Source organism: Ornithorhynchus anatinus, chromosome 1, assembly GCF_004115215.2.
Source record: "Ornithorhynchus anatinus isolate Pmale09 chromosome 1, mOrnAna1.pri.v4, whole genome shotgun sequence".
Lineage (NCBI taxonomy): Eukaryota > Metazoa > Chordata > Mammalia > Monotremata > Ornithorhynchidae > Ornithorhynchus > Ornithorhynchus anatinus.
In genome coordinates this window covers 180,280,852-180,295,875 of record NC_041728.1, presented here as the reverse complement: position 1 = coordinate 180,295,875, position 15,024 = coordinate 180,280,852, and the positions used below count along the sequence as shown (strand labels likewise).

The window sequence follows — 15,024 nt, the reverse complement described above, 5'->3', positions numbered from 1 at the left end:
TTCCCTCCTGAACCCGGTCCTCTCCCAGACTTCTCTATCACCGTGGATGGCACGACCATCCTTCCCGTCTCTCGGGCCCGCGATCTCGGTGTCATCCTTGACTCGTCCCTCTCGTTCACCCCACGCGTCCTATCCGTTACCGAGACCTGCCGGTTTCACCTCTACGATATCGCCAAGATCCACCCTTTCCTCTCCACCCAAACGGCTACCTTACTGTTACGGGCTCTCGTTATATCCCGGCTAGACTACCGTGTCAGCCTTCTCTCTGACCTCCCTTCCTCCTCTCTCGCCCCGCTCCGGTCTATTCTTCACTCCGCTGCCCGGCTCATCTTCCTGCAGAAACGATCTGGGCGTGTCACTCCCCTTCTTAAACAACTCCAGTGGTTGCCTATCGACCTCCGCTCCAAACAAAAACTCCTCACTCTAGGCTTCGAGGCTCTCCATCACCTTGCCGCCCCTTCCTACCTCTCCTCCCTTCTCTCTTTCCACCGCCCACCCCGCACGCTCCGCTCCTCCGCCGCCCACCTCCTCGCCGTCCCTCGGTCTCGCCTGTCCCACCGTCGACCCCCGGGTCACGTCCTCCCGCGGTCCTGGACAGCCCTCCCTTGTCACCTCCGCCAAACCGATTCTCTTTCCCTCTTCAAAACCCTACTTAAAAATCACCTCCTCCAAGAGGCCTTCCCAGACTGAGCTCCTCTTCCCCCTCTACTCCCTCTGCCATCCCCCCTTTACCTCTCCGCAGCTAAAGCCTCATTTTCCCCTTTTCCCTCCGCTCCTCCACCTCTCCCCTCCCATCCCCACAGCACCGTACTCGTCCGCTCGACTATATATATTTTCGTTACCCTATTTATTTTGTTAATGAATTGTACATCGCCTCGATTCTATTTAGTCGCCATCGGTTTTTACGAGATGTTCTTCCCCTTGACGCTGTTTAGTGCCATTGTTCTCGTCTGTCCGTCTCCCCCGATCAGACCGTAAGCCCGTCAAACGGCAGGGACCGTCTCTATCTGTTGCCGACTTGTTCATCCCAAGCGCTTAGTCCAGTGCTCTGCACATACTAAGCGCTCAATAAATACTATTGAATGAATGAATGAACGTTCTCGTCCGTCCGTCTCCCCCGATCAGACCGTGAGCCCGTCAAACGGCGGGGACCGTCTCTATCTGTTGCCGACTTGTTCATTCCAAGCGTTTAGTACAGTGCTCTGCACCTAGTAAGCGCTCAATAAATACTATTGAATGAATGAATGAATGTGCCGAGCACTGTTCTCAGCGCTGGGGTAGACACAGAGGAATCAGGTTGTCCCACGTGGGGCTCACAATCTTAATCCCCATTTTACAGATGAGGTAATTGAGGCACAGAGAAGTGAAGTGACTTGCCCACAGTCACACAGCTAAGTGGCAGAGCTGGGAATCGAACCCATGACCTCCGACTCCAAAGCCCACGCTCTTTCCACAGGGTGCGGGCCGGGGTGGAGGAGGAGGGCAGCCAGGTGAGGGAGGAGGGGTGAGGGGATTGAGGCCTTTGAAGGCGATGGTGAGGAGTTTCTGTTTGAGGCGGAGGTGGATGGGCAACCATGGGAATTTCCTGAGGAGCGGGGAAACACGGGCTGAATGTTTTTGAAGGAAAAACGATCTGGGCGGCAGAGTGGAGTGTGAACTGGAGTGGGGAGAGACAGGAGGCAGGGAGGTCAGCCAGGAGGCTGACACAATAATCAAGGAGGGATACGCTAAGTGCTGGTATTAACGGAGCAGTTTGGATGGAGAGGAAAGGGCGGAGTTCAGCGATGGCGTGAAGGTGGAACCGACGGGATTTAGTGTCGCATTGAATATAATAATAATAATAATAATGTTGGTATTTGTTAAGTACTCACTATGTGAAAAGCCCCGTTCTAAGCGCTGGGGTAGATCCAAGGTAGATAATAATAATAATAATAATGTTGGTATTAGTTAAGCGCTTACTATGTGCCGAGCACTGTTCTAAGCGCTGGGGTAGACATAGTCTCCCCCGATTAGACTGTAAGCCCGTCAAACGGCAGGGACTGTCTCTATCTGTTGCCGACTTGTTCATCCCAAGCGCTTAGTACAGTGCTCTGCACATAGTAAGCGCTCAATAAATACTATTGAATGAATGAATGAAAGGTTGTCCCACGTGGGGCTCACCGTCTTAATCCCCATTTTACAGATGAGGGAACTGAGGCACAGAGAAGTTAAGTGACTTGCCCACAGCCACACAGCCGACAAGTGGCAGAGCTGGGATTCGAACTCATGAGCCCTGACTCCAAAGCCCGTGCTCTTTCCACTGAGCCACGCTGCTTCTCGATCAGAACCCACATCCTCTGAAGCCCAAGCCCGGCCTCTTGCCACTAGGGCAGGCTGGGTACATGAGAAATATCATGATTATTGTTATCATAGTTATCACTATTATTGTTCCCGGCAGGCACCGCAGTCCTTTCAGCTGCCAGGACCGGGCTCGTATCCCATGGAATTCCACGAGGTCTTGTGGGAAGAGGTCCGGTCTGAGTCCCGGAGGACCTGGATCCCCTGTTCGTCTCCGATGAAATGGGAAGGGGACGGGTCTGCTGAGTGTTGCATTGTCCTCTCCCAACGGCTTAACCCAGTGCCCCGCACACGGTAAGACGCTCGATAAATGCAATCGATTGCCACCTTGGGCAAGTCTCTTCAATTCTCTGTCCCTCCATTTCCTCAAATGGGAAATGGCTATCCGCTCTTTCTTCCCCTTGGACAGAGCCCCAAAAACAATACTGCATTGTCCTCGCCCAAGTGCTTAGCACAGGGCTCGGCACAGCACGCGCACTCAACAGATGCCACCGATTGCATCCCCGGGCAAGTCTCTTCACTTCTTCGTCCATTTCGTCATCTGTAGAATGGGAATTCAAGATCCTCCCTTCTCTCTACCTCTCCTCCCTTCTCTCTCCCGCCCACCCCGCACGCTCCGCTCCTCCGCCGCCCGCCTCCTCGCCGTCCCCCGGTCTCGCCCGTCCCGCCGTCGACCCCCGGGCCGCGTCCTCCCGCGGTCCCGGAACGCCCTCCCTCCTCACCTCCGCCAAACTCATTCTCTTCCCCTCTTCAAAGCCCTACTTAGAGCTCACCTCCTCCGAGAGGCCTTCTCGGACTGAGCTTCCCCTTTTCCCTCTGCTCCTTCTACCCCCCCCCACCTCTCCTCAGCTAAGCCCTCTTTCCCCCCTTTCCCTCTGCTCCTCCCCCTCTCCCTTCCCATCCCCTCGGCACCGTGCTCGTCCGCTCAACTGTCTATATTTTCATTACCCTATTAATTTTGTTAATGAGATGTACATCGCCTCGATTCTATTTATTTGCTATTGTTTTAATGAGAGGTTCATCTCCTCGATTCTATTTATCGCCATCGTTCTCGTCCGTCCGTCTCCCCCGATTAGACCGTGAGCCCGTCGGAGGGCAGGGACTGTCTCTGTTACCGATTTGTCCATTCCGAGCGCTTAGTCCAGTGCTCTGCACATAGTAAGCGTTCAATAAATACTATTGAATGAATGAATGAATGAAGATCCGCTCTTTCTTCCCCTTGGACTGAGCCCCACGAACTCTGCTGCATTGTCCACGCCTAAGTGCTTAGCACAGGGCTCGGCACAGCACGCGCGCTCAACAGATGCCACCGATTGCATCCCCGGGCGAGTCTCTTCACTTCTATGTCTGTCCATTTCGTCACCCGTGGAATGGGAATTCAAGATCCGCTCTCTCTTCCCCTTGGACCGAGCCCCACGTGGGACGGGGATTCGGGTCCGATCTGCCTCTACTGTTATCGACCCCAGCGCTCGGTACAGTGCTAGGTTCATAATAAGCGCTTAAGAAACGCCATTCACTCAATCCCTACCCAACAACGGTCTCAGTCTAGAAGGGGGGAAACAGACAACAAAACAAAACAAGTAGACAGGCCTCAATAGCATTATGATTATCGTTATTAATAATAAGAAGAAGAATAATATTTGTTAAGCACTTACTATGTGCCAGACACTGCACTATGCACTGGGGTGAATACAATCGAGAAGCAGCGTGGCTCAGTAGAAAGAACCCGGGTTTAGGAGTCAGAGGTCGCGAGTTCTAATCCCACTCTGCCACTTGTCAGCTGGGTGACTTTGGGCAAGTCGCTTCATTTCTCGGTGCCTCAGTGACCTCAGCCGGCAAATGGGGATGAAGACTGGGAGCCCCACGTGGGACGACCCGATGACCTTGTATCTCCCCCAGCGCTTAGAACAGTGCTTCGCACATAGTAAGCGCTTAACAAATGCCATCGTTACTATCATTACAAGCAAATCAAGTTGGAGGCTCACGGACTCAATCCCCATTTTCCAGATGAGGGAAACGAAGCACAGAGAAGTGAAGTGACCTGCCCAGGGTCACACGGCAGACAAGGGGCAGAGCCGGGATTAGAACCCATGACCTCTTGACTCCCAGAGCTGCGCTCTCGCCACTGAGCCACGCTGCTCCTGTTGTCAGTCTTGGGTGTCGTAGGCGTTCCTAGACCGTGAGCCCGTCGTCGGGCGGGGACCGTCTCTATCCGTTGCCGAATCGTCCGTTCCGGGCGCTCAGTCCGACGCTCTGCCCACAGTGAGCGCTCGATAAAGACGACAGAATGAATGAATGAATGAATGAATGGGGGCCGTGGCTTTGGCTCCATCCGTCCTCCAGGCCGGCCGTCTCGGGAGGCCCGCAGCAGTGTCCCCCAGCAGACGGGAACCCGTCACCAAGGGTTTCAAAGCCGTCCACGCGCCGGCCCGCTCCTCCCTCCCCCGGCCGCCCTCCTCCTCCTCCAGCCCGGCCCTCACGCTCCCCTCCTCCGACGCCCACCTTCTCCCTGCCCCTCCATCTCGTCTAGCTCACCACCGGACTCCGGTCCGCATCCTGCCTCCGGTCTGAACGCCCTCCCTTCCCAAATACGACTCTCCTCCTCCCCGCTTCAAAGTCTTACCGCGGACCCGCCTCCTCCAAGAAGCCCTCCCTGACTAAGCCCCCTTTTCCTCTTCTCCGCCTCCCTTCTGCGTCGCCCCGACTGGCTCCCTCTCTTCATCCCCCCCGACCCAGCTCCACACACCGCTTGCAAGGACGGTGTCTGACCTGATGATCTTGCAGCCTCAAAGATAATCATATTTATTGAGCGCTTCCTGGGTGCAGGGCGCTGGACTGAACGTCGGGTACGACAATACACAGAGACGCGTTCCCTGCCCCGAGCGAGCTCACCCCAGTGTTTACAATGGAAGCGGCGGGGCTCAGTGGCAAGAGCCCAGGCTTGGGAGTCAGAGGTCGTGGGTTCTAAACCCAGTTCCGCCACCTGTCAGCTGTGTGCCCTGGGGCCAGTCGCTTTACTTCTCTGGGCCTCAGTGAGCTCATCTGCAAAATGGGGATGAAGACTGTGAGCCCCACGTGGGACAACCCGATCGCCTTGGATCTACCCAGCACTTAGAACAGTGCGTGGCATATAGTAAGTGCTTAACAAATACCAAAATGTAATAATAATATCATGCATTATTATTACATAATAATTATAACAACAATATAATAATATTATAATAATAGAGTATTTGTTAAGCTCTTATGATGTGCTAAGTGCTGGGTTGATACATTTATTTCTCTTAACGGTCCGTCTCCCATCTCTAGACTCCCTCAGGCCTGGGAGTCAGAAGGTCATGGGTTCTAATCCCAGCCCCATCACCCGCCTGCAGGATGACCTTGGGCAGAGTCACTTCACTTCTCTGGACCTCAGTTCCCTCATCTGTGAAATGGCGATGGAGACCGTGAGCCCCACGTGGGACGGGGACCGCGTCCAACCCCCTTTGCTTGGATCCACCCCGGGGCTTAATACGGTGCCCGGCACATAATGAGAGCTTTACAGATACCATAATCATTATTATGATTATTGGCTCGCGTTGGACAGGGAGGGTGTCGGTTTACCGTCCTCTCTCAATCGCTTAGAATCAGTGCTCTGCACACGGTGAGCGCTCAATAAATAGGACCGACCGGTTAAGCATCCCACGGAGGAGGCCCCATAGGCGAGACGGAGGGAGCGGGAGGCGGGCTCCGGGCCGACCCCCTCCCTCGGACCGGGCTCGTCCATCAGGGCGGCTGGTGCTCCCGGAGCGCTCGCTCACCCCCACCCGACAGTGCTCCCGAGCGGGGGTCACCCCGCTTCTTCCCACCCCCAACCCTGGAAACACCATTAGCTCACTTGGGTGACCCCGGGGGGGCAGAGCCCCGCCCCGAACCCCTAGGAGAAATACCGATGCCCAGGGCTCCATTTCCGGCCCACGAAGGCTCCGCCTGCCACCCGCACCGCTCCCAACCCCTGACCCGCTTGGCGGTGAAACGCTTAGTACAGTGTCCGGCACACAGTGAGCGCTCAATAAATACGATCGAACGACCCCCCCCCCCCCCGGCCTGCCCGTGGGGACGTGGGCCAGGGGCCCATCTGGCTTCTCTCCTCCAGCCTGGCTCGGGCCCCCCAAAAATAAGGATGATGGTATGCGTTTAGCACTTACTATGTGCCAAGCACCGTCCTATACGCTGGGGTATGATACAAGTAAATCCGGTTGGACACGGCCGTGTCCCACACGGGGCTCCCACTCTTAATCCCCATTTTCCAGATGAGGGAACGGAGGCCCGGAGGAGTCAAGTGACTTCTCCAAGGTCACACAGCTGACAGGTGGCGGGGCCGGGATGAGAACCCAGGTTTATTTGTACTGATGTCCGTCTCCCCTCCTTTAGACCGTAAGTTCGTGGTGGGCAGGGACGGTGCCGGTTATAGTGTCCCCTCAAGCGCTCAGTACAATGCTCTGCACGCAGTAAACACTCGATGAAAATGACCAGAGGCTCCACACGGGATAAGGCAGCAGCACGGCGCGGTGGGGAGACACCGGGCCTGGGCCTGAGGTCGTGGGTTCGAATCCCGGCTCCACCATTTGTTTGCCGTACGGGCAAGTCGCTTCGCTTCTCCGGGCCTCAGTGACCTCATCCGTCGAACGGGGATGGAGACTGGGAGCCCCACACGGGACAGGGACCGCGTCCGACCCGATTAACCCGTATCCACCCCAGTGCCCGGCACGTCGTAGGCGCCTGACCCATATCACAATCATTACCATCACCAGAGAGGCAGAGCCACGCGCCCTCGCCTCCCTGGCACAGGCTCCCCATCCGCGCCCCTCCTCTCCGCGTCCCGCCACTCCCAACCCCCCCACCGAACCAAGGAACCAGCCGCCACCTCCGGTAAGAAACAAACATGTCCTTTATTAATGACCCAACCGCAGTCCTTCAGACACAGGAGTGTGGAACTCGAAATATTTAAAGGAAACACAAGTCGACGCATATTTTCCTGCAACTCGTCACCAGTAACGTACTGCGAAAGCGAAACAGCTCGGAAAGAGGGAGCGGCGGGGGGGGGAGGGGAGATCGAGAAAAGGAATCGATTCGAAGTGAAATCATTTCCCCCACCTGCGGGTTTTTTTTTTTTTTTTTTTTAATTCTTGAGAATTCTGAAGTCCTTGCAAGCACAGCTCGATTCTGCAGATTATTTTCCCGACGTGTACGAAAGGGGACCGGGTTGGGGGGGGAGGGACGGGCTGGGGGGGGGGCGGACGGGGTGTCTTCCGTGAGGATCGGGAGGGACGCCGCTTCCCGAACGGTCGCTCCGGCCTCCGTCCGTCACCGCCTCCTGCTCGCGCTTCCCCGCTCCTCCTCCTGCTCCCGACCTTAGCGGGACGAAAAGGTCTTCCCCCTTGGAGAGGATAGGGCGGGAAATCAACCAACGAGGCTCACCGGGTGTCCACCGGGTAGGGAGCGCTCTACTAGACGCTTGGGAGAGTCCAGCAGAGTTAGCGGGCACGTTCCCCGCCCCTAGGAGCCGGCCACTCTACTGTGTGCAGGGCGCCGGTCTGAGCGCTCGGGTCTCCCCCCTGCTAAACTGTCAGCTCGTTGCGGGCCGGGAATGTGTCTGTTGTTGTACTGTCCTCTCCCAAGCGCTCAGGGCGGCGCTCTGCACACAGTTAGCGCTCAATACATACGACTGAATGAATGACGGGGTCAGGAGACACGAGGCCTGTCCGCAAGGGAGACCCCCAGACTCAGCCCCCCTCTTCCTCAGCTCCCCGTTCCTTCCGCGTCAGCCCGACTGGCTCCCTTCGCTCGTCCCCCTCTCCTCGCTCCACATCACGTATGAGCGTATATAGCCATAATTCTATTCATTTACATCGATGCCCCTTTACTTGTTTTGATGGGTACAGATCTATAATTCTGTTTATTTCTAGCGATGCCCGTTTCCTTGTTTTGATGTCCGTCTTCCCCCTTCTAGCCTGTGAGCCCGGGGTGGGCGCGGATTGTCCCTCTCTGTTGGCGCACTGTACTTTCCAAGCGCTTAGGACAGCGCTCTGCACACGGTGAGCGCACGGTAAATGCGACCGAATGAAGGAACGAGACTGCCGGGCAGGGAGAAACTGGTTTCGACGGGCCCTTCCGGGTCCCGCCCTGACTTGGATCGAGGGCTTCCCCCCCTCCCGGACCCTCCTCGACGGACCGGTGCGGGGGCATCGGAATCGGCCTCCCTCCCCGACGGATCCCGACCCCCCCCGACCTTCCTCCCCGGCCTTGGCCCTTCCCCATTCATTCATTCCTTCGATCGTATTTATTGGGCGCTTACGGCGTGCGGAGCACTGCACTAAGCGTTTGCAAAGTATAATTTGGCAACAGATAGAGACGGTCCCTACCCAACGGGCTCACGGATCGGACCACGGCAGGACACCCAGTCAGTGAGACCCCGGGAACCGTGGGTGCCCCCCGCCCAGTCGGGAAGGTGCCCGAGGGGGTCGGGGGTGTGGGAGACACTTGGGGCAGACCCTGCCCTCCAGTATATACTTTTATTATAATAAATATAATTTATAAAGAAGCAGCGTGGCTCAGTGGAAGGAGCCCGGGCTTGGGAGTCAGAGGTCACGGCTGCTAATCCCGGCTCCGCCGCTCGTCAGCTGTGTGACCTCGGGCAAGTCACTTCACTTCTCTGTGCCCCAGTTCCCTCATCTGTCGAGGGGGATGAAGACTGTGAGCCCCACGTGGGACGACCTCATCACCTTGTATCCCCCCAGCGCTTAGAACGGTGCTTTGCACATAGTAAGCGCTTAACAAATGCGATTATTATTATGATTATTACCCTATTTATTTTGTTAATGAGGTGTCCATCCCCTCCATTCTATTTATCATGATTAAGTCGTCTCGTTTTGTCCGTCCGTCTCCCCGAATCAGACCGCGAGCTCGCCGTTGGGCAGGGATCGTCTCTATCTGTTGCCGCACTGTACGTTCCGAGCGCTCCGTACAGTGCTCTGCACATAGTGAGCGCTCAATAGATGAAGGAATGAATGAATCCGCGCTCCCGGCCCCTCCCGGGGCGCGGGGCTGGGCCTTTCCCGGGCAAGCAAGGGGGTGACCTGGGCCTCCCCCCGGCTTCTCCCGCCCCTTCCCGGCTGGGCCGACGGCGGGCAAGCCCACCGCCCCGACTTGGCCCCCGTCTGCCGGGCAGGAGGAGGGTTTCCTCTGCCTTGTCCGGGCCCGGCGGGCAGCTCCCCGCCTCCGCCCGTTTCCCGAAGCGGCCCTGACCCCCCCGAGGCCACCCCCTCGGAGGCCGGCGGGCCGCAGGGGATTTCCGGGTCAGGGGGCCGTCCGCCTGCCGCCGCTGGAGGCACGGGAGCTGTAGGGCGACGGGGGAATTGGGCGGTAATCCTGTCTCCGTGGGCTTCCGCTGTCTGAGCGCTTCCTGGCCGGAGCCCGGGAAGGCTGACCAGTGGGACGGCTGGACCTGGGCTTCCCGCCCTGGGCACCGGCGCCGGCCCGATGCCAATGGGGCGCAGCCCGGTGAGGAGGAGGAGGAGGAGGAGGGCGGGAGCTGCCCCGCGCCTCCAACTGGTTCCTATACTCCCCCACGGTCCCCTCCCAAGAGCTCAGTACAGTGCTCTGCGCACAGTAAGACCTCAGTACTTCTCTTCTTCAATAATCCTATTTTTTATTTTGATGCTATTTACGCCTGTCTACTCGTTTTGTCTTCTTGTCTCTCTCCCCCTTCTAAACTGGGAGCCCGTTGTTCGAGAAGCAGCGTGGCTCAGTGGAGAGAGCCCGGGCTGGGGAGTCGGAGGTCATGGGTTCGAATCGCGGCTCCGCCACTTGTCAGCTGTGGGACCGTGGGCGAGTCGCTTCACTTCTCTGGGCCTCGGTGACCTCGACTGTCAAATGGGGCTGAAGACTGTGAGCCCCACGGGGGACAAGCCGATCGCCTCGTATCCCCCCGGCGCTTAGAAGAGTGCTTGGCACATAGTAAGCGCCTAACAAATAGCATTTTCATCATTGTCTCTATCTGTTGCCGAATTGTCCTTTCCAAGCACTTAATTCAGTGCTCTGCACACAGTAAGTGCTCAATAAACACAACTGACTAAATGAATAGATACCACTGCCCTTCCAACCACGTGGCTTCGTGGCTAAAGCCCGGGCCTGGGAGTCAGTCAGTTGGACCTGGGTTCTCGTCCCACCTCTGTGTGACCTTGGGCAAGTCACTTCACTTCTCTGGGCCTCAGTTTCCCTCCTCTGGAAAATGGCGACGGAGACCGGGAGCCCCGTGTGGGACAGGGGCTGTGCCCAACCCGATGAACTTCTATCTACCCCAGTACTCAGAACAGTGCTGGACACACAGTGAGCGCTTAAACGGAGTGGCTTAGTGGCAAGATCACAGGCTCGGGAGTCGGAGGAGCGGGTTCTAATCCCCACTCTGCCACTTATCTGCTGCGTGGCCCTGGGCAAGTCACTTCTCTGGGCCTCAGTTCCCTCATCTGTAAAAATGGGGATTAAAAAATGTGAACCCCACGTGGGACAATCTGCTAACCCTGCATCTACCCCGGCGCTTAGAACAGTGCTCGGCACATAGTAAGCGCTTAAATACCATAATTATTATTAATTATTCTTCTCGGAGCATCTGGCGGGTGGGTGGGCGGGCTTTCCCAGAAGGCCTTGGCTCCGGGGGACAGCGGCGAGGAGGAACGCCGCCCGGTTCTCCCTTTCCCTCCCACGGTCCCCGCCTCCACTTCGCTCCGGGGGTCTCCGACTCACGTGATCGTTTTCATTTCTTTTTTCTCAGCATCTGGGCGCGCACGGTTCAGCACCTTGAGGAAGTCGGACGTTTTCGCCCGCATGCGCGTGTGGATGTAGGCCTGCGGGGCGGGAGGGGGAGGAGGAGGAGGAGAGAGAGATACAGAGCGCGGGAGGGAGGGAGGTCAGCTCGGGGGCAAGGCCGGGCGGCCGGTGCGCCGGCCGGGCGGCCCTTCGGGCCGGGGAGCTCCTGCCGGGGATTCGGAGGCGGGGGGACGTCCCTACATCCCTGTCGTCCCGCCCTCTGCCCTGGATGCTCCCCAGAGGGGAAGGGGAGGCCTCCTCCTCTCTCCCGCCCGTCCAAAGGCATCGTAAGGGGGCATCCCCCTCCAACCCCCAAAAGAAGCAGCGTGGCTCAGTGGCAAGAGCCCGGGCTCGGCCGTCAGAGGTCATGGGTTGTTATCCCGGCTCTGCCACTGGTCTGTTGTGTGACCTTGTGCGGGTCACTTCACTTCTCTGAGCCTCAGTTAAATCATCTGTAAAATGGGGACAGAGACTCTGAGCCCCACGTGGGACAACCTGATGACCCTGTAACCACCCCAGTGCTTAGAACAGTGCTCGGCACATAGTAAGCGCTTCACAAATACCACCATTATTATATCATCATCATCATCATCATTATTCTTATTAAGAGCTTCCGGCCCCACGCTCCCCTCACCCCATCGATCGCCAGGAAGGGACCAAATCCGATTGAGCGACTGACTCCTCGAGTCCTCCAGGCCCGGCGAACGGCTCTCAACCGTCTGCTGCCTGCGGGTCTCTCCCTCCGTCGCCGCCCCCGTCTCCCTCGGGACGGGCCGAAGCCCCTCGTGGGCCGGGGTCCGCCCGGTCCGACGCGGCCCCCTCCCCTCACCACGCGGTCTCCCTTCCAGGGCGCCACGAACGCGCTCAACGGAGGCCGAGGCAAGCGCCCGGTCGTCGCGGACGGGACGGGACGGGACGGGACGGGACGGCCCCTCTCCTCACCTTGGAGCATTTGATGTGATAGTGCAGGTAGTCTCGGAACGTGTGGATCAGGTTGATGGTGTTGTCTCTGGCGTTGGCGTTGGTGTGGCGGGGAAACAGCACTGGGTAGCGAGGGAGCGGATGGACAGAGACAGAGAGAGAGAAAGCCGTCAGGGGGGAACGGGCCGGAGGCCGAGGCGCCCCAGGTGTCCCCCGAACCCGGGACCTCGAGGCGTCGGCGGGGACGCCGGAGGTGAAAGGTCTGGCCGGGAGGGTCGTGCGTCTCACCCCGATCGCTGACCCCGCCGTCCCCCGGGAACCTCGGGACAATGGGAGGCTCACGGGGCAAACGGGAGAAATCGACTGCCCCCGCTGGGCTGGCGCCCACAAAACCACGGCCTCCTCTCTGGGGCCGAGGGAGCCCGGGTAATAAAACTAATAATAGTAATAATGATCGTGGTATCTGTTAAACGTTTACTAGGTGTCAGGTACCCTTCTAAGCTCCGGGGTAGATACGAGATAATCGGGTTGGACACGGTCCCCGTGGCTCAATGGAAAGAGCCCGGGCGTGGGAGGCAGAGGTCGGGGGTTCTCAGCCCGGCTCCGCCACTTGTCCGCTGGGTGACCTCGGGCAATGGCCCAGTGGAAAGAGCCCGGGCTTGGGAGTCAGAGGTCGTGAGTTCGAATCCCGCCTCTGCCACTTGTCAGCTCTGGGACTGTGGGCGAGTCGCTTCACTTCTCTGGGCCTCAGTTCCCTCACCTGTAAAATGGGGATTCACTGTGAGCCTCACGTGGGACGACCTGATCACCCTGTATCTCTCCCAGCCCTCAGAACAGTGCTCTGCACATAGTAAGCGCTTAACAAATACCAACATCATTATTCTCTGTGCCTCAGTTCCCTCCCCTGTAAAATGGGGATTAAGACCGTGAGCCCCACACGGAACAACCTGATCACCTTATATCCGCCCCCCAGCGCTTAGAACAGTGCTGGCGCATAATAAGCACTTAACAAATACCATTATTATTATCCCCATTGTACAGATGAGGTAACTGAGGCTCAGAGAAGTGAAGTGACTTGCCCCATTCATTCATTCATCCATTCAATAGTATTTACTGAGCGCTTACTAGGTGCAGAGCACTGTACTAAGCGCTTGGAATGAACAAGTCGGCAACAGAGAGAGACGGTCCCCGCCGTCTGACGGGCTCACGGTCTGATCGGGGGGAGACGGACGGACGAGAACGACGGCGATAGACAGAGTCGAGGGGAAGGACGTCTCGTGAGAACAGTGGCGACTAAACAGAATCAAGGTGAACCCAGTCCCTTCTGACTCCCGGACCTGGGTTCTAACCGCTGGGCCACACTGTGGGAAGGGAAGAGGAGGGGGAATGGAGAGAATCTCTCCTCAGGCTGCCCTAAAGCCCCCTAGGCGGCCCGGCCCATCTCGGGCTCCGCGGGGCTCCTGGGCCCCCCGGAGCGGGGGGTCCTCGGGGCGGTCTATCCGCCGGGCCGTCCACCGCGTCCCGCTGCCCCCGCCCCGGCCCCCTCATCATCCCCACACTCTCTCTACCCTCTGATTCGGGGCCCGGCACGCCCGGTTCGACGATAATGTCGGCATCCGTTAAGCGCTTACTATGTGCAGAGCACTGTTCTAAGCGCTGGGGTAGATCCAGGGTGATCAGGTCGTCCCACGTGAGGCTCACGGTTAATCCCCATTTTACAGAGGAGGGAACTGAGGCACCGAGAGCGAAGTGACTCGCCCACGGTCGCACAGCTGACAGGCGGCAGAGCCGGGAATCGAACCCGTGACCTCTGACGCCCAAGCCCGGGCTCTCTCCACCGAGCCACGCTGCTTCCCCATAACGACGTCTGATGAGGGCCACCGTCCCGCAGAAGCCGCCCCCGCGGCCCCGGAGGGGGATTTTCCCGGGCCGGGCCCAAGGACGTCCCCGCTGACCCCCGGGGCCCGGGGGGGCGTCCCCACCGGCCCTGGCGGCGGGTGGGCCCGCTCCCACTCCACGTGGGGGCTCCCGGTCCCCTCCCCCGCGGCCCCCAGCCCGGCTCACCGAAGGTGATGTAGCCGATGTTGTCCCCGACGGCGGCGTCCGTGTCCTTGAGCTCCAGCGGCGGCTCCCGGTGGCTGAACAGGACCTGGGGCGCCGTGTGGCTGGCACGGCGCCCTTCCTTGAATTCCTGGGGGGCGGCGGCGGGCAGAGGGAGGGAGGAAGGAGGGAGAGGTCGCCGTCAGCACGGACCCCGGCAGCCACGTCGCGGCCGGCTCCCGGGAGCCAGGGAGCCTGACCTCTGACCCTGGCGCCGCCAACTCCTCCGCCCGGTGTCTCCGGGCGAGTCGCGTCACCGACAGCCGCGCCCGATTTCTACATCGGTCCCCCCCTCTAATAATGACGACGGCGTCTGTTGAGCGCTCGCTACGTGCCAGGCGCTGTGCTACGCGCTGAGGTGGATACGGGCAGATCGAGCTGGACACGGTCCCTGTCCCACGAGGGGCTCGCAGTCTCCGGTCCCGTTTCGCAGATGAGGGAACTGAGGCACGGAGAAGTGAAGCGACTTGCCTAAGGTCGCACGGCACACCGTGAGCTCGTCGTGGGCAGGGGATGGGTCCACATATGACTGCATTATCATGCTATGTATTTTATATTTTATATAATACACGAATACATTATATACAGATATATAACATTAATACATGACATTATATATATTTTATATCCTTCCAAGCATTTATTCCAGTGCTCTGCAGACAGCAAGCACTATCGCTATTGTTTTTGTCCATCCGTCTCCCCCGATTAGACCGTAAGCCCGTCAATGGGCAGGGATCGTCTCCACCTGTTGCCGAATTGTACATTTCAAGCGCTTAGCACAGTGCTCTGCCCACAGGTAAGAGCTCGATAAATGCTATT

At 58.3% G+C, this 15,024-nt stretch overlaps 1 protein-coding gene across 1 annotated transcript in view; it reads right to left on the bottom strand.

Annotated features, from left to right (window-relative positions):
- Positions 1-7,249: 7,249 nt before the first annotated feature.
- Positions 7,250-15,024, bottom strand: part of ARPC2 (actin related protein 2/3 complex subunit 2) — a 48,959-nt gene continuing 41,184 nt past the window's right edge. The window contains exons 7-10 of the mRNA XM_029073133.2: positions 14,170-14,296; positions 12,127-12,227; positions 11,122-11,222; positions 7,250-7,756 (exon numbers count right to left, since the gene is read on the bottom strand). Coding sequence (XP_028928966.1) covers positions 7,732-7,756; positions 11,122-11,222; positions 12,127-12,227; positions 14,170-14,296 — 354 coding nt within the window. The 3' untranslated portion in view covers positions 7,250-7,731. The remainder of the gene's footprint in view (positions 7,757-11,121; positions 11,223-12,126; positions 12,228-14,169; positions 14,297-15,024) is intronic.